The 20,188-nt window shown below is 34.7% G+C and overlaps 1 protein-coding gene across 7 annotated transcripts in view; it reads left to right on the forward strand.

The window, feature by feature from the left end:
• The window catches only part of SUPT3H (SPT3 homolog, SAGA and STAGA complex component), a 513,545-nt gene that overhangs the window by 385,463 nt on the left and 107,894 nt on the right, over positions 1-20,188 (forward strand). For all 7 annotated transcript variants that reach the window (XR_010336723.1, XM_012448786.3, XM_012448787.3 and 4 more), the window contains 2 exons: positions 560-672; positions 1,765-1,872. Coding sequence is in view for 6 of the 7 variants with exons in the window: in XM_012448786.3 (XP_012304209.1) it covers positions 560-672; positions 1,765-1,872 (221 nt within the window). In the remaining variant the exon portion in view is untranslated. The remainder of the gene's footprint in view (positions 1-559; positions 673-1,764; positions 1,873-20,188) is intronic.

Consider the following 20,188-nt stretch of genomic DNA (forward strand, 5'->3'; position numbering starts at 1 on the left):
AATGGAGTTATGTTCCCAAGGGGATTATGGCTGCCTCTGTTGCCTCATGCAGGGAGCCAGGGAAGTGGAGGAAAGCCAGCAGCCACAGGCCTCACCCAGCTCCCATGCAGCCCACAGCCCAAAAGACCATTCTCACTCCCACCATCTCTGCTATCACTGCTTAATGTAAATTAAGGTTACATCAAACAAGTACATTTCTGACATTTGTTGTAACATAAGCTATAGCCAATGGCAAATCTGACACAATGTGAAAAGTATTAAACGTTAAATGGTTTTATATGCTATGTCATATAGCATAGTTATAAAATAAAAGATCCAAATGAGTAAGAAAGTTGTTTAAAACAACCATTGTGTTGCTTTATAGCTGAGAGTTAAAACTTGGATTTCTTGGGGCCAGAATATCTAGACATTAATAAAAGTTCGAACACATTGCATTTTATGTGCATTATTTTTTGTGTACAATTCTGAGTATATACATTTTTCATTTTGTGATAGTAATGTGTAGTATTAAAATACTGTAAAAATTAAAATCTCTACGCTTGTTTTTTTTAATGGCTAGCCAAAAAAGCTTCCAAATTCCGAGACTGGTTGGACTGCAGCAGTATGGAGATAAAACCCAATGTTGTCGCTATGGAAATTTTAGCATATTTAGCGTATGAAACTGTGGCACAGGTAAGAATTCTAATCTGTCATATTTGGCCACACATGCTGGGTGTTTTTCCTTACCTTTGTCCATGATCAGTTCTTCTACCTGCTGCTCTAACAGGAATAACAGCCATGAATTCTCTCCTGTGACATTTACATCATTTTCTAAAATTTAGTTCAGTTATGTGTCTCTGCATCCTCAATTCAAGTGGGTGTTCGGATAAAAAAGACAGTTTCTTTTATCCTAATGAGAAATGGAATCTCTGCATACTTTTTCTTGACATTGAACTCTTTAAGTACACATCTGCCTTATTTAGAGATTATTTTTGAGCTTTGAAAAACACCTTTCTACATATGTGAGATCTTATGAGTGCTTACCAAATTCTGAGTCTGAAATCAGTGCCCTCTAAGACTTTCTCAAGATGTGGTCTTTAGATCACAAGCATCAGCATCTCTTGGTTCTTGTTTAAAATGCAAACTTTGGCCTGGTGTGGTGGCTCATGCCTTTAATACTAGTATTTTGGGAGGCCAAGGTGGGTAGATCACCTGAGGTCAGGATTTCAAGACCAGCCTGGTCAACATGGTGAAACCACGTCTCTACTAAAAATACAAAAAAAAAAAAAAAAAAAAGCCAGGTGTGTTGGCGGGCACCTGTAGTCCCAGCTACTCTGGGAGGCTGAGGCAGGAGAATCGCTTGAACCTGGGAGGCAGAGGTTGCAGTGAGCCGAGATCGTGTTATTGCACTCCAGTCTGGGCAACAAGAGCAAAACTCTGTCTCAAAAACATAAAATAAAATAAATGCAAATTTCTAGACTATACACTTAAAACAGACCTACTGAATTAAAATCTCTGGACTTACAGCACAGAAATCTACCCTAGTGATTATGAAATAAATTTTGAGAACTACTCTCCTATAAGGTCAGAATATATCATGTATATTCATGACTAAGTCCATTCACTAGTCAATGAAAGAAATGTGTGCTCCTGTCTACAATATAGATTTTTAGGCACAGGATTATCAGTAACATTTAGAATATATTGCTTTTAGGTTTGCCACTTCAGTGGCTTTCATGATTATTTCTAGCTTTGTGACTTCATTTCATTGTTCTGGTCTTCTAGTTAGTGGATCTGGCTCTTCTTGTGAGGCAAGACATGGTAACTAAGGCCGGGGACCCCTTCAGCCATGCCATTTCTGCAACCTTCATTCAGTATCACAACTCTGCTGAGGTAAGCACACAAAAAAAAATCTGTCCTTAACACGTGTGAATTTTGTCACAAATCTGGTATTTACATTAGCAGTTACTTAAAAAAGATTATGCAGGAATGAATAGCCTTAAAAGAATCTTAATACATTAAATATTCAAATAAGTATTTAATTGAGAACCTACTATGTGCCAGGCCCTGACAGTCCACTTAAGACAATGATTTTTTCACTTTTTCTTGCTTCGTTTAGCTTTCCTAGCCCATCAATGAAAGGGATGGTTACAGGGCATTTCTTATTTCCATGGGAGATGAAAAACTGGTTTAGGTACTGTTGGAAAAGTCATTTATTTCTTTGTACCTCAAAAGATAAGAGTGTTATTATTCACATAATATAATAATTCACATAATTATTCCTGGAATTTATTGATATCTTTTCATTTCGATTATTGATTCATCTGTAAACATGATTTAAAGAACCTTGTCTTCATTCATCTTCAGTTTTTAGATTGCCCTTACTATGTGAAAATTATATTCTTTTCTGATCTGGTTTTGCTACAGGAACTGTAAAGCTTTCTCGCCAATTTTAAGGCTTTGTATAAGAACTCTGCACCACTTTTAGCATACAGAATATCCTCTGTAAACAGCATCTACCTAAAAACCAGAAATGTATTGCAATATGTTGAATATATTTGCCAATATTTGACCCTTTTCACTAACAAAAACAGCAGTTTCACACAATTCAATCTAACATCCATAGATAAGACAGCAAGAAGATTAAGTTTGCATCTACATGTAGAATTGTGAAGTAAGTTTTGGATCAAGTTGGTTGAAATGTATAACCTGAAAATGGCTAAGTTCTGTTTTATATCTATACCTTAATTACACAGTTCTACTCCTTGTTAATATCTATAGGCAAGGATGGTGGTTCAAATCATCTCTAAGAAGTAGTTGTAATCTTTTTTAGGTCACAGACCCCTTTGAGAATCTGATGAAGACCATAAACCCTTTTTCTATAAACAAATTCACAAATTTTGCCTACAGTTTCAGGTTGTTCAGAGACATTCTGAAGCCATTCTGTGGATCCAAGGGATCTATGAACTCTGTGGGCCCTAGGATTAAGTTTCTCTACTCTAGGGTACTTAGAAAATATGTTAAGATATATGCCTATATAGCATATATTATTACAAAAGGACAATTTAACATTTTTATATGCCCCTTGGAAAATCAAGTTGGCTTGGAAACCTAATAGGGATTAAAATGTTTATGCCCATTAAAAATCCATTTTTTCTTAGAAAAGGTCACACATCATTATTAGTCAACATACAAAGTCCCTAAAGTTTACTTAGTTGATTAATCACTATTTGTTTTCTTTATGTTACAAACCCAAATTATGTCAAAGAACACCCTTTAAAATGTCTTTGATGCATGTTCACTTTATGAATATGTATATAAGTATGCTTTCCATTAACTTCAGACAAATTTGTTGTAACATTTCTAATTGAGGAGATCTACTGTGAACATAACAAGCCTAGTTTTCTTTTAACATTCAAGTGATTACTTGCATGCCTAGGAAAACCCTTTATTTCCCCTCTTTTCTTGGTTCTCCAGGGTGGCCAAGCTGCCCTGGGCAACTGCTCAGCAACCACAGCCGCTGTTCCCAGCTACCCAGCAGTTGAGAGGAATATCCCATATGTGCTGGATTTCCTGGGCTCTCTGGGAGGTGGGAGCATGAGTGTCAGAAAGCCTCCTGACAAAATATGTTAATATAAGCCTCAAGCATTTTTCTGGCTGGCAGACACCCCTCCTCTCCTGTGACTGGTAGTCAAGATGAATATTCAGAGACTGGAAGTCTTCTTTCCTGCCCTTTATCACCTGACAAAATCAGCAACCAACATCAAGGGCCTGTACATCGAGTACTATACCAAACTGAGTCCAAAGCGGGGCTCTGGAGACTGATGTGATCTGTGTTCAGGGAGACAGAACATTTTGTAAAACAAATAAGCAAATAAATGAACAAACAATTTAAGATGATGTACACTAGTTTCCAAATGAGTGACTCAGACAGAAAGTACAGAAATTTAAAAAAACAAAACAAAAACCCCCTCTAGTTACATTCAAGGACTTTAGAGAGAAAGCTGAATGTTAAAGGAAAAATAGGACTATGATTATGATAAAGGCAGCAGAAGTACCATTGTACAAGGGGGCAAAAACACTGTTTAAAATATTCAAGGATTAAGGTCTATTAAAGAAGAATCATAGAGAGTTGGATTAGAAAAGTAGGCTCATATTATATAGAGTCTTAGACTTCTAGAGTTAGAAAGGAATGGTTGATAGTTTCTTGGCTGTAGGGTGATGAGTTCAAAAGGGTGTTTTAAGATCCAAATGGTAGTGTCATGTACAGTGGATTAGAATTGGAAACTCAAGATGTAGGGTTAATACACAGTACATTGTATTTTAAGGGGTATTATTCTTGAACACTAACCATGTAAGGAACTGGACTAGTTAAGCTTGGGTTCTTACTAGATTAGCAAGTTTAACATTAACTGAAGTTAACTTTCTAGATTTTCTATATTGCCCAGGCTGAAGTGCAGTGGCTGTTCATCGGCATGATCATAGTGCACTGCAGCCTTGATCGGCCTCAAGCCATCTCTCTGCCTCAGCCTTCCATGTAGCTGGAACTATAGGCACACCACTATGCTCAGCTATTTTTTAGAATACATTATGAAGAATTGTGAGCCAGTAGTGCAATTGGTATGATTGATAATGAGAAAAATGTAGATTAATAATACCTTACATTAGAGTGATTTTGAGATCTCTATTTGCCTGTGAATTTCTTAGGAGCCAATATTGTGATGTGACGGATTAGGAATTTTTTTTAGTATTGATGCATCATCCTATAGATTGGACATTGACACAGTGAAGCATGTCTAAAGGAGAGTAATGGGAGAGGGGGCAGGTGTGTGGAAGGAACTGAAAACCATTTCTCGTAATAACTGCTGGGATGAACTTGAGGTGTTTGACTGTTAAAGAGAAGAGGCTGTGAAATATGTCTTCAAATATTTAAAGTACCTCTACATAAAAGAAAGAAGAGACTTGCATGAACATACCGGTTTATACATTCTCATTTTGGTGAATATCTGGACTATCACCAGTTTCTGAGGTATTATGAATAAACCTGCTGTGAATATTATTGAACAAGTCTGTAAGGATAAATGCTTTCATTTTTCTTACATAGATGGCAGTGAATAAAATTGTTGGGTCATAGAGTTAGGCATGTGTTTGGTATTTAGAGAAACGGTAAGACTTTTTTTTTTTTCCAAAGAAGTTGTAGCATTTTATACTTCCACCAACAACGTATTAGAGTTCCAGTTGCTTTACAGCCGCATCAGCATTTGGCATTGTCATTTTTACTTTTAGCCATTCTGGTGGATATTTTCTGATAACAGTTGGAGTGTGTATTTCCCTGATGACTGATAATGTTGAGCACTTTGTAATGTACTGATTGGCCATTTATGTATCTTACTCTGAAAAGTGTCTCTTCAAATCCTTTACCCAATTTTTTTTGCAGGCGGAGGCGCTGACTTTTATTACCAGTTCATCATTCTTTACATATCTTGTGATAACAGTCCTTTATGAAACACATATTTTTCACATATTTTTCTCTCAGTTTGTGGCTTACCTGTTCATTATCTTAGCAGTATCTTTTAATGAGAAATTTTAAATTTCTGATGAAATCTAATTTATGCAAATTTTTTCTTTTATGTTTATTGCCTTTCTGTGTCATAAGAAACCTTTGGCTACTCCCAAGTCTTCATGATATTGTCTTGTGTTTTCTACTAGAAGCTTTATCACTTTAGTTTTTGTATTTAGTTCTATTTATCTGGTCAAATTAAATTCCATTTATTGTATGAGTTGAAGCCAACTTCAATTTTTACTTACTGATATCTAATTATTACAGAACTATTTGTTGAAAGACTCTCTTTTTTCCCATTGGATTGCTTGAACAATATATCTATATGGATTTATCTCTGGAGTTTCTTTAGTGTTTCTTTGGTTATAATGTAAGTCTTCAAACTCTGTTATTTTTTAAGCTTAATATAGATATGCTGTGTTCTTTGCATTTCTATATAAATTTTAGAATCAACTTTTAGTTACTACCAAAGAAAGAAAAAGGAAAAAGAAAAACCTGGTGGGATTTTGAAGGGGATTAAGTTGAATGCTTACATCAGTTTGGGGTATGTTTCAGCAATACTAAATCTCACAATCCATGAACATGGATTTTCTATTTTTTATCTTTATGAAATCTCTCTTTTTCTTAGTGAAAATGCTTCACATTATAAAGTCTGTTTGTATGATTGATTTAGACATTCCAGCCTTGTTGTGATTCCTGTTTAATAATATGTGTTTTTCTATCCATTTCCTTTCAGTATATTTGTATGTTTCTGCAGGCATACTTCAGAGATATTGCAGGTCTGTTTCCACGCTGCCATATTGAAGTGAATATTGCAATAAAGCAAGTCACACAAATTTTTTCATTTCCTGGTGCATATAAAAATTATGTTTATACTATACTGTAGTCTATAAGTCTGCAATGGCATTTTGTCTAAAAATGTACATACCTGAATTTTAAAATACTTTATTACTTTAAAAATGTTGATTGTCATCTGAGTCTTTAGCAAGTCATAATCTTTTTGCTGGTGGAGGGTTTTCCCTCCATGTTAATGGCTACTGATTGATCAGGGTGGTGGTTGCTGAAGGTTGGGGTAGCTCTGGCAATATCTTAAAACAAGACAACAGAAGTTTGCCACATTGATTGACTCTTCCTTTCTAGAAAGATTTCTGTGTAGCATGTGATGCTGTTTGATAGCATTTACCCATAGCAGTACTTCTTTCATAATTGGAGTCAGTTCTCTCAAACTCTGACACTGCTTTATCAACTAAGTTTATGGAACTAAGTCTAAGTCCTTTGTAGTTATTTTTTAAAATATTCATAGCATCTTCACCAGATACAGACATCATCTCAAGAAACCACTTTCTTGACTCATCCATAAGAAACAACTCTTACCCATTCATGTTTTGTCATGAGATTGCAACAGTTCAGTCACATCTTCAGGGTCCACTTTTAGTTCTCTTGCTATTTATACCACATCTGCAGTTATCTCCTCCACTGAAGTCTTGATCCCTCAAAGTCATTCATGAGAGTTGGAATCAATTTCTTCCAAATTCCTGTTAATGTTGATATTTTGACTTCTTAACATGAAACACAGATGTTCTTAATAACATCTAGAATAATGAATCCTTTCCAGAAGATTTTCATTTACTTTGCTCACATCCATCACAGGAATCACCATCTATGGCAGCAATAGTCTTATGAAACATATTTCTTAAGTAATAAAATTGAAAGTTGAAATTATTCCTTGAACCATGTGCTGAAGAATGGATTTTGTGTTAGCAGTCATGAAGACAATGTTCTTCCTTTTTGTTCTTCTCCATCAGAGCTCTTGGGTAACCAGATACATTGTCAATGAACAGTAATTATTTTGAAAGGAATCTTTTTTTCTGAGCAGTAGTTCTCAACACTGGGCTTAAAATATTCAATAAACCATTTTATAAACAGATGTGCTGTCATCTAGGCTTTGTTGTTCCATTTATAAAGCATAAGGTAGATTTAGCATAATTCTTCCAGATCCTGATTTTCAGAATGGTACATGAACACTAGCTAAAACTTAAAATTACCAGCAGCATGAGCCCCTAACAAGAGAATCAGCTTTGAAGCTTTTAAGCCAGGCATTGATTTCTTCTCTCTAGCTATGAATGTCCACTATGGCATATTTTTCTAATAGCCATTTCATCTACAATGAAAATTTATTATGTATAGCCATCTTCATCATCAGTCTTAGCTAAATCTTCAGGATAACTTGCTACGGCTTCTACATCATCATTCGCTGCTTCACCTTGCACTTTTATGTTATAGAAATGGCTTCTTTGCTAAACCTTATGAGCCAGTCTCTGGTAACCTCTAACTTTTCTTTTACATCTTCCTCATCTCTCTCGGCCTTCTTAGAATTAAAGAGAGTTAGCACCTTGCTCTGGATTAGTCTTTGGCTTAAGGAAATGTCATGGCTAGTTTGATCTTCTGTTCATCCCACTGAAACATTTTCCTTATCAGCAATAAGGCTGTTTCACCTTCTTATCATTTGTGTGTTCAGTGGAGCAGCACTTTTAATTTTGAGAACTTTGCCTTGACACTCACAGCTTGGCTATTTAGGGCAAGAGGGCTAGCTTTTATCCTGTGTTGGTTTTCAACATGCCTCCTTCACTAAGATTAATCATTTGTAGCCTTTGATTTAAAGTGAGAGATATGCAACTAACTCTTCCTTATATTTGAAATGCTTAGAGGGCATTGTAGGTTATTAATTGGCCTAATTTCAGTATTGTTGTGTCTCAGGGAATAGGGAAGCCTGAGGGGAGGCAGAAAGATGGAGGAATGACTAGTGAGTGTAGTAATCAGAACAAACACATTTATTAAATTTGCTATCTCATATGTATACAGTTTATGGCACCTCAAGACAATTACAATAGTAATACCAAAGATCACAGATCACCATAAGAGATAAAATAATAATGAAACATTTGAAATACTGTAAAAAGTACCAAAATATGACACAGAGACATAAAGTTGGATACATGCATTTGGAAAAATGGCACTGATAGACTAGCTTGATTTAGGGTTACCACAAACCTTAAATTTGCAAAACACGTAACATCTCTGAAGCACAATAAAGCAAAATGCAATAAAGTGAGGTGTGCCTGTATGGAAAGATAAACATAATATATTTAAAGTGCATCTCTTACAGTCAGCAAATAATTGGGTCTTGCTTCATTATTCTTCCTTTCTGTCTGTATTTTTTTTTTCTTCTTTTTAAAGATGGGGTCTTGCTTTGTCTCCCAGACTGGAGTATAGTGGCATGATTATAGCCCACTGCAACCTGAATCTTCCAGGCTCAAGCAATCCTCCCACCTCAGCCTCCTGAGTAGCTGGGACTACAGGCCCGCACCACCATGCCTGGAGACAGGGTTTCACCATGTTGCCTGGGCTACTTTCAAATTCCTGGACTTAAGCAGTCCACCCACCTCAGCCTTCCAAAGTGCTGGGATTATAGGCATGAGCCACTGTGCCCTCCCCTCATCTGTATCTTTTAATTGTAGTCGATGATTGTGTGATATTTGATGTATTAATCACATGGTTGGATATAGGGTAACTTTTCCTATTTGTTTTCTGCTTATTTTCTCTATTATTGTTTATCTGTTTCTCTTGCCTGTCTTCCTTTGGGTTAATTATGTGCTTTTTTAAAAAACTTCTTTTAATTTATATATTGATTTCTTTATGATATCTTTTCACATCCTTTTTTTCAGTAGTCATGGTAATGAATTACAATGTACATCCTTAAATGTTCAGTGCACTTGGGAGTTATTATACTACTTAACTCACATAAAAATGTAAGACTCTTGTATATATATAGGTCCATGTCCTTTTTGCTATAATTGTCATGCATACATCTAAATATATATTATAAGCCATAATACCATAATTTTTGCCTTAAATAATCTAGTGTGTTTTAATGAAACTAGGAGAAAAGATAGAGAGCTTCACTTGATCTTAGCCAAAAGCCTGAGAAGCAATTTAAAAAATAGAGCTTACTGTTTGCTATTCCCATTATTCTTTATTTCTCTTTCAGTATTAGAGTTTTCTTGTATCATTTTTCTTTTCTGTTCGGCTAAATTTTGTTTAACATTTGTTGTAGGGTAAGTTAGCTAGTGATGGTTATCTTAGCTTTGATACTTCTGAAAATGTCTTTACTTTTTCTTCATTCTTGGATAATATTTCACTAGATATAGAATTCTGTGTCAAAAGTTTTATTTTTCAGTATTTTAATGATGTCATTCCACTGTTTTCTCTATTGTTTTTAATCATAAGTCAGTCAATTTCTATTATTGTTTCCCTGTACTTAATAATTGTTTTCTCTGTATACTTGCAGAATTGTATTTTGACTTTTGATGTTCAGCACTTTGATCATGATATTCATAGACATGGTTTTCTTTGCATTTATTCTGCTGAAAATTCACTGAGATTCTTGAATCATGAATCTCTTGAATCAAAGACAGTGTATATCTTTAACCAAATTGGGGTACTTTTTAGCAGCTATTTCTTCAGATTTTTTTCTGCCATATTCCCTCCTGCACTTCCGAAACTCCAAGTACATTGTATTAATTACTTTGATGTTATTCCATAGGTACCTCAGGTGCTTTTTAATTCCTCTTTTAATATTTTCTCTCTCTTCTTCATATTGGATAAATTCTATTGAACTTTATCTTCTATACATTTCTTTCTGTCGGCTCTAATCTACTGTGACACCCATCTAGTAATATTTTATTTCTGATATTTTATTTTATACTTCTAGAATTTCTATTCAATTTTTTTTATAGTTTCCATTTATCTATCATTATTTTTATTTATCCATTTGTTACAAGTGTATTTTATTTTGTGCTTTTGAGCATGGTTAGAATTGCTGTTTTAAAATTCTTGGTTGCAAAATTAAATATGTGAATTTTCTTGGTCTGTTGAATATAAGTCACACTTTCTTGAGTTTTTGCATGTCTAATAATTTTGAATTATATAGTAAACATTGTGAATAATACATCATAGGCATTTTGGGATTCTGTTATATTGCTATGAATATATTGTTATTATGGTGGTGGTAGTAGTGGTGTTTGTGTATGTTCAGCAGGGAAGTTACTTTTCTAGACTCACCTGTAAACTTTGAACTCCTCTTCAGTGACAGCACCTAGAATGTCTTTTTATTTCTTTTGCTTTAGTGGGATTTCATGCCTTTCATTCCATACAAGAAGAACTTAGGGGTTAGTAAAAGATTTGAGGAAAGCCACACATGATGGTGCTTGTTATTTCAGCTACTTGGGAGGCTGAGATAGGAAGATCATTTTAGCCTAGGAATTTGAGACTAGCCTGGGCATAGTAACACCCCCCCCCCCACCAAAAAAAGGTTTGGGTAAAATTTGTACACTGAATTTGGGGCTCCCTCTCTTTCTATTCTGTCCCTTTGGGGATTTCCTTTCTCGCTCTGCACCTACTGTGGTTGCCCAAACTCTGGCATCTCGTTTTTCAAGGATCTAAGATTATATTTTAGCCACTCCTCTACCCACTGAATCCTGCCCTTAGGCTAAAACTGTAAAGACAGGAAATCCACCCACTGACATTCCCTTCTAAAAGTAGATACTACCTTTTCCAGTTTCAGTCTGGTTTTGATCAGTCTTCAGTGTTTTCATATACTTTTTTTTTTAATCTATTCAAAGCTTATAAGAATTTCAGCTATTGTACTCTCCAGCTCATTCAGTAGCTAAAACTATGGTAACAAAATGTTACCTAAAAGACTTCTTCAGTTAATTTGATTCACAAAGTATATAAGAAAGAGTTGTAATTAACCTAGTGATACGTATACATAAATTAATTTTTATAAGGTTTTAGAAATTCTTGACATTTTTCTCTGTATATTTAAACATTTCTCTCCTGATCTTGTTGAAAACTATTAAATTGAAGTTACTTTACAACAAAAGTTTTCCTGAGGAAAGTATTACCCCCATCTATGTCTGTATTCTCTTGAATTTGAAATTAGTGACATTGGAATTCATAATGTTCCACTTTAGAAGCTTTTAATTATTTTTCTATTCATTCATGAACTTCTTTCTATATTCAGACTTTTGCTATATTTTGAGTTTTACTCACCGGAAACTTCAGTCGTGATGGTCTAATGTTTCAAGTCATCCTGCATAAAATAGTAAAATCGCTACACTAACTATGTGTATTACAAGCCAAGAGATTTGATGTATAGTTATGTCTGTAATACAGTTGTAGCCTTGGACATGCCCCTTGTTTTCACTCTTCCATCTATAAAATTGGTTAGGAGTTGGAAACATTTAGAATAGGCCATTATTATGTCTCTTCCAGAGATAATAATATACGAATCCTTGAATTTAGTGAACTTCTATTATTTTTTCCTTAAATAACTTTTCTGGTTTTAATTAAAGAAAACCTTTTTTAGTCATCTATAAAGAAAACCCCATCAGGCTAACAGCAGACCTTATAGGATAGAAAATAATGGGATAACATTTTCAAAGTACTGAAAGAAGAAAAATCTGCCAGCCAATAATTTTGTATATAGTAAGATTAAGCTTCATAAATGAAGGAGAAATAGCTTTTCCCAGACAAGCAAACACTGAGGGACTTCATCACACTAGTCTGACCTCACACAAAATGTTCAAAGAAGTCCTAAACATGGAAACAAAAGGTTAATATTCACCATCATACAAAGACACAAAAGTATAAACTTCACAGGTCTTATAAAATATCACACAAAGGAGGAAGAGGCAGGAATCAAATGGCAATTTGGCAGAATTCCATTAAACCACAAAGAGAAATAGAAGTAAAGAACTTAACTAACAACTAGAAAATAATACAATATGACAGGAGCAAAACCTCACATATCAATATTAACCTGACATAAATGGATTAAATATTCCACTTAAAAAAATGTAGATTAGCAGAATAGATAGGAAAGAAATACATGATTTAACTATATGTTGCTTACAAGAAACTCACTATACCTATAAAGACGTATATGGACTGAAAGTGAAAGGGAAGAAAAAGACATTTCATGCAGATAGAAAGCAAAAGTGAGCAGCAGTAGTTGTACTTAGATAACAAAGACTTTATATCAAAAATAGGAAAAAAGACAAAGAAGGTCATTGCATAATAATAAGGGAATCAATTCAGCAAGAGTCTATAACAATTCTAAGTATATATGTACCCAATACTGGAAGACTCAGATTCATGAAATAAATATTACTAGACCTAAACAAATATTACTAGACCTATTACTAGACCTAAAGAGATAAACAGCAATATAGTAATAATGGGCAACTTCAACACCCCACTGACAGCTTTAGTCAAATGATTGAGACAGAACGTCAACAAAGATATATTGGACTTAAATTGGACTTTAGACCAAAGGGACTTCAAAAATCATTTACAGAACATTCTATACCTACAGAATATGCATTCTTCTTATTAGCACGTGGAACATTTGCCAAGATAGATATCACATGTTAGGCCACAAAACAAGTCTTAACAGATTTTTAAAATCAAGTTTCTTCTCAGACCACAGTGGAAGAAAACTGTAACCAATTACAGGACCTTCAGAAAGCATACAGATACATGAAAATTAAACAACATGCTCTGGAATGATTGTGGGATTAATGAAGAAATTAAGACAGAAGTTAAAATATTTTTTGAAACAAATGAAAATGGAAACACAGCACACCAAAATCTGTGGTATACAGCAAAAGCAGTGCTTAAGGGAAGTTTGTGGCATTAAATGCCTATATAACAAAAAAGCAGAAAGATCCCAAAGTAATGACCTATCATTCTGTCTCAAGGAATTAGAAAAGCAAGAAAATGCCAAACTCAGAATTATCAGAAGAATAGAAATAACAAAGGTCTGAGCCGAGCTAAATAAAAATTTTTTTTAAAAATTACAAAAGATCAAGGAAATTAAAGTTCTTCAAAAAGATAAACAAAATTGGTAAATTGCTAGCTAGACTAGGAAGAGAGAAGATTCAAATAAACAAAACCAGAAATGAAAAAGGAGATATTACAACTGATACCACAAACATACAAAAGATTGTCAGAGACTATTATGAACAATTATACACTCACAAACTGGGAAATCTGAAAGAAATGGATAAATTCCTAGAAATATACAACCTCCCAAGATTGAACCCAGAAGAAATAGAAATCCTGAATAGACCAACAACAAGTAGCAAGATTGAATCAGTAATTCAAAAATCTCCTAACAAAAAAAAAAACAGCTCAGGACTAGATGAATTCATAGCCAAATGTGTGCAAAGAACTAATACCAGTCCTCCTGAACCTGCCCCAAAAAATTGAAGAGTAGGAAATTCTCCATAAGTAATTCTACAAGGTCATTACCATCCTGATACCAAAAACCAGGCAAGGACACAACAAAAACAGGAAACTATAGACCAGTATCCCTGATGAACACAGACACCAAAATCTTCACAAAATATTAACAAACCAAATCTAATAGCATATCAAAAAGATAATTACCATGATCAAGTGAGTTTTATACCAGGGATGCAAGGATGGTTCAACATACACAAATCAATAAATGCAATATATTATGTAAACAGAATGAAGGACAAAAATCAGATTATCTCAATAGGTACAGAAAAAGCATTTGATAAAATTCAGCATCCCTGCATTATAAAAACTCTCAACAAACTAGGGATAAAAGGAATATACCTCACAAAAATAAAGGCTGTATACTACAAACCCACAGCCAGCATCATACTGAAGGGGAAAAAGTTGAAAGCATTCCCTCAAAGAACTGCAATAAGACAATGATGCCCACTTTAACCACTCCTATCAACATAGTACTGGAAGTCCTACAGTAAAGCAGGAGAAAGAAATAAAAGTTATCCAAATTGGAAAAGAAGAAGTAAAATTATCCCTGTTCACTGAAGATATGATCTTATATCTAGAAAAACCTAAAATTCCACCGAAACCTCTCAGATTTGATAAATGAATTCAAAGTTTGAATATGCAAAATCATTGTACAAAAATCAGTAGTATTTCTGTTCACCAGTAATCTAGCTGAGAAAGAAATCAAGAAGGCAATCCCATTTAAAATACTACAAAGAAAATAGCAAAATATCTAGTAATATTTAACCAATGAAGTGAAAGATCTCTACAAAGAAAACTATCAACCAGCAATGACAGTAATTATAGAGGATACTGACAAATGGAAAACCATCCCATGCTTATGAATCAGAAGAATTAATATCATTAAAATGATTATACTGCCCAAAGCATTGTAAAGATCCAGTGCAATCTTGTCAAAATACCAACTCCATATTTTACAGAATTAGAAAAAAAAAATCCTAAAATTTATATGGAACCAAAAAAGTGTCCAAATAGGCAAAGCAATCTTAAGCAAAAACAACAAGGCTGAAGGCATTACATTTCCTGACTTCAGGTTGTACTATGAGGCCATAGTAACAAAACAGCATGGTACTGATATAAAAATAGACACATAGATCAATGGAAGAGAGTAGGTAACCCAGAAATAAAACCATATGTTTACAGCCAACTAGTCTTTGCCTAAGTTAACAAGAACATACACTGGGCAAAAAGGACACCTTCAGTAAATGGAGCTGGGAAATTTGGATCAGCATATGCAGAAGAATGAAACTGGACCCCTATCTCTCACCATAAAAAATCAACTCAGGATGGAATAAAGACTTAAAGGTAAGATCTGAAACTGTAAAAAATACTCAAAGTAAACCTGGGGAAAACTCTTCTGGACATTGGTCTAGGTGAAGAATTCATGACTAAGACTGCAAAATCACAGGTTAAAAAGAAAAATAAGACAGTGGGACTTAACTAAAAAGCTTCTGCATGTCAAAAGAAAGAAGATAGTGACAGGAGGCTGAGGCAGGAGAATTGCTTGAACCCAGGAGGCAGAGGTTGCAGTGAGCTGAGATTACACCACAGCACTCCAGCCTGGGCTACAGAGTGAGACTTCATCTCAAAAAAAATAATGAGCAGAGAACCTGCAGAATGGAAGAAAACATTTGCAAATTATGCATTCAACAGTGGACTGATAGCCAGAATTTACAAGAAACTCAAACAGCTTAACAACAACAAAAAGAAAACCAAGTAATCTCATTAAAAACTAGTCAAAGGACATGAATAGGCATTTTTTAAAATAAGACATACCAGTGGCCAACAGGCATATAAAGAAATGCTCAACATCACTTATTGTCAGAGAAATGCAAATTAAAACCACAATGAGATATCATTGTACACCAATCAGAATGGCTGTTATTTAAAAAAATAAATAAATAACATGGGTGAGAATATGGAGAAAAGGGAACTCATGTACACTGTTGTTGGGAATGTAAATTAGTACAACTTCTACAGAAAACAGTATGTTTTTTTTTTTTTTTTTGAGATGGTGTCTGGTTCTGTCACCCAGGTTGGAGTGCAGTGGCGTGATCTCAGCTCACTGCAACCTGGGTTCAAGTGATTCTTTTGCTTCAGCCTCCCAAGTAGCTGGGATTATAGGCAAGCACCACCACACCCAGCTAATTTTTTAATATTTTTAGTAGAGACAGGGTTTCACTATGTTGGCCAGGCTGGTCTTTAACTCCTGACCTCTAGTCATCCACCCACCTCTGCCTCCCCAAGTGCTGGGATTACAGACATGAGCCACCACACCTGGCCAGTATGACTATTTCTTAACTAAAAAAAAAAGCTATCATTCAATCCAGTAATCTCGTTACTGGGTATGTAGTCAAAGGAAAAGAAATCATTACATCAAAAAGATACCTCCACTCATATGTTTATTTGCAGCCTTATTCACTTTAGCAGAGATGCAGTCAACCTATCTAGAAAAACCTGATGAGAGGTAAGGAAAATGTGGCATGTATACACAATGGAATAATATTCAGAAAAGGAAAAGAATGGACCAGGTGCAGTGGCTCATGCCTGTAATCCCAGCACTTTGGAAGGCCGAGGGAGCTGGATCACTTGAGGTCAGAAATTTGATAGCAGCCTGGCTAACGTGCAAAACCCTGTCTCTACTAGAAAACCCTGTTAATAGAAAAATTAATAGCCAGGTGTGGTGGATGTGCCTGTAGTCCCAGCTCTTTGGGTGGCTTAGGCATGAGTCCCTTGAACCTGGCTAACAGAAATTGCAGTGAATCGAGATCGCACCACTGTAATTCATCCTAGGGGACAAAGGACCACTCTGTCCCGAAAAAAGAAAAAGGAATGAAATCGTATTTTTTTACAGCAACATGGATGGAACTAGAGGCAATTATCTTATGTGAAACAGCTCAGAAACAAAGTCAAATATTGCACATTATTTTAAGTGAGAGCTAAATAATGATTACACATAGAGGTAGAATGCGGAATGATAGACAATGGAGATTTGGAAGGTTGGGAGTAGGTAGGGGTAGATGATGAGAAATTACTTACTGGGTAACTTTGTTACTGAGGAAATGAATATCCTAAAAGCCCTAACTTTACCACTATGTAATCTATCTATGTAACATAATCCCACTTGTACTGCACACATTTATACAAATTTAAAAAAAAAAAGCTTTTTCTAGTTATATAAGAAGTATGTTTTAACAATTATCATCTCAGACTTTTAAATGAGAAAATTACATATGTTGTATACTATATCCTTTGGCCAATGAATGGCTCACCTTCATGTGAAAAAAAATATTCTGCATAAGGATGAAATTTTGGGGAAGCTATGTGTATAACAGTAAGGAGAAAGATAATACTTCCTTGGCCAGATTATATCAACTTTTGTGATCAGAAAAATGTTAGTAATAATAGTACTATCCTTTCAGTTGATCTAGTCTAAGTGTTAATTCTCTGTAAGACTTAAGATTTCACGTTTAGCAAAAAGATCTAGTTTACCATTATAGATGTGAAGAGAATAAGACACAATTGTATGAGATTCTAGATCCTTCTTAAACATTGACTCTAGTAAGTGAAAGGCTGAGAAAGGATAGGACACTCACCCTGCCAAGAACTTTTAACTTGGAAGGCAAAGACTCAGTACAGGTGCTTAACATTTGTGAGAGATCCAGGGGCAAACTAAGTTTCAGTATAACTTCCTGCACTGCAGGTTAAACTGCTAGAGATTCTGTTCCATGTAAACCAGCAAAGAAAAGGAGAGAAATAAGAGTCAAATCCAGAAAATGTATAGAACTCCATATGCTATTTCAGCTAATACCCAGCATCGGTTTCTAGTTGAAGAGATAAAAATACAAAAATGGAAGGATTCAAGAACATAGTGTGAATGCAGCCAAGAGGAAGAGGACCTGACATATGGAGAACTTTTCCAAACAGCGAATAATTTTCTTAAAGAAATAGAGTTTAGTTCCCAGAGAGATTTCTGCAAACACTTTAGAAACAAGACTGGATATTTTGTCAAATATTTGGGTTTAGTTTTTGAAAATTTAAAGAATATCCTAAAATTTGGGCCTAATCAGGATGCTAAAGATGAATTGATGTATAATACTCTTCACATGTGTTTATAGCAGATACAAGATTATTAATAACAAATATGTACCTTTTATGTTAATTCTTCTGAAACAATTTTGAAGAATATTATGCTAGAATCACTGCTATATTAAAAATTCTAAACTTGGGATACATTTTAAATTTGAATAGATTAGCACCTTGATAAAGGACTAGATGTTGACAGATGAAGGGAATGTGAAGATACTTGTTGAGGTGGAAAAAAAACTGAGATTATAACATTTAAAGGCTTGCTTCCGAGCAAGTACAAAAGTGCACCTAGTAGTTTCATTATGCTAATGTTAGCAGTTGCTGAATTATGGCAGATGCACCTGAAATTGGCAAAATGGAAACTCTAATGACATTTTTCACAAAATTCAATATTTTTATTTTACTATAAGTTAATGTCACCTTTTTGACAAAAAATAGCATGATTCAACCAGACTGGCTTATGTGTCTCCATATCTTAGAAATGGCAGTCACAAGGTTTTTCTAACTTATGCTTCTGTCTTAGTCCATTTCGGCTGCTATAACAAAATCCTATAAACTGGATGGCTTATAAACAGTAGGAATGTATTTCACACAGTTCTGGAGGCTGGGAAGTCCAAGATCCAGACACTGACAAATTCAGTGTTTCATGAAGGCTCACTTCCTGGTTCATAGGCAGTCATCTGTTCACTCAAACTTCACATGGCAAAAGGGGTGAGTGGTCTTTCTGTGATCTCTTTTATAAAGGGACTAATTCCATCCATGAGGACTCCACCCTCATGGTTCAATAAATTCCCAGAGGCTTCTTATCCTAACACCATCCCTTTGTGGACTCGGATTTCAACATACAAATTTTAGGGGAATACGAAGATTTACCATAGTAAACCTCCTACTTCAGTGTTATCAAATCCTATTTAATTTCCATGGTAGAGGTTCTGAGAGATTTTGACCAACATATTCTATATCAAAACCAAATCTATTTGGAAAGGTAAAGTAAAAGTATTATCTCTATTGACCATACAGAAAGCAAATGAAAAATAAACCAATTTGTGAAGATGTAAGAGTGAATTTAGGAGATGCCATGAGGAATACAAGGAAGGACTTCTATGGGATACTCACGGCTCTTGATATCTCTCTTTTTGTATTTCTACCCAAGTTTCACTGGAAGACTTAGTTTATATTCCAAATCCAACTAAATATTTGCATGCATTCTCACAAGTGTATAGAATGCCTCAACCTAGTTCACAAGTATCTGTTACACTCACAGGTGAACAAATGAGTCTGTATTAGTCATATTCATATTATAGAGCAGAGTGGACTCACAGAAGAGTCTTTACCCTCATCTGGGGACCCAATAATGGCATTTATTCAAGGTATCTGGTAATTGCGTTTATTCTAATATTTTCCAACTGAAGCAAAAAAATTGAAATGATAATTGAGAAAGCATTCAAAGAAACCCTGTGCATTTTCATATCGGTGCCAAAGTGAGAGTTAAGAGAATTTAATCTGTGTTATTATGGGCATGACAAATAAATTATTTTGAGTATTGTTGGAATGAAGCTGAGAAGGGCACCCTAGAGTAAATTTGTATTAAACTTGTTTCAAATCTTGTTAAAATAACAAAAATAATCAAGATCTGTTTTGTTTTATATTTTAAGTATTATTTCAGGTTCACCTTAGATAATTAGCAAATACTCTTGAGGGAATTTTTAAATTATTATGCTAGTTTATAAAAGGAAAAGCATGCACATGATATAGAAAGTGTATTTTAAAACTACAGAAGAACATACAATGAAAAGTGAGTTTTCCTCTAACCCCTGTCCTCTGACCACCCATTTACCCTCCAAAAGATAAGTACTGTTACTTGTTTTTGGTTACCCTTGTGGAAATGTTCTGTCCTTACATTAGTATATAATAGCTTTCTTTTTAACAAATGGTAATATAGTGCCACCTGGTCAGATACCTTGCATGTCATTTCACATAATGTCTTAGAGAGAGCTCCATAGGAGTATCTAGGGAACTGCCTCATTCTTTTCAGTGGTTGCTGTGGTTTCTGTTTCTTTGAATGAATGTATCATAATTTATATAAACAGTCCCTCATTGATGAACATTTAGTACTATAAGTATCCTTATGTTTATATATTATTTTGTACCTGT

Source organism: Aotus nancymaae, unplaced genomic scaffold (assembly GCF_030222135.1).
Source record: "Aotus nancymaae isolate 86718 unplaced genomic scaffold, 86718_ANA_hifiasm-v0.15.2.pri h1tg000040l, whole genome shotgun sequence".
Taxonomy (NCBI): Eukaryota; Metazoa; Chordata; class Mammalia; order Primates; family Aotidae; genus Aotus; species Aotus nancymaae.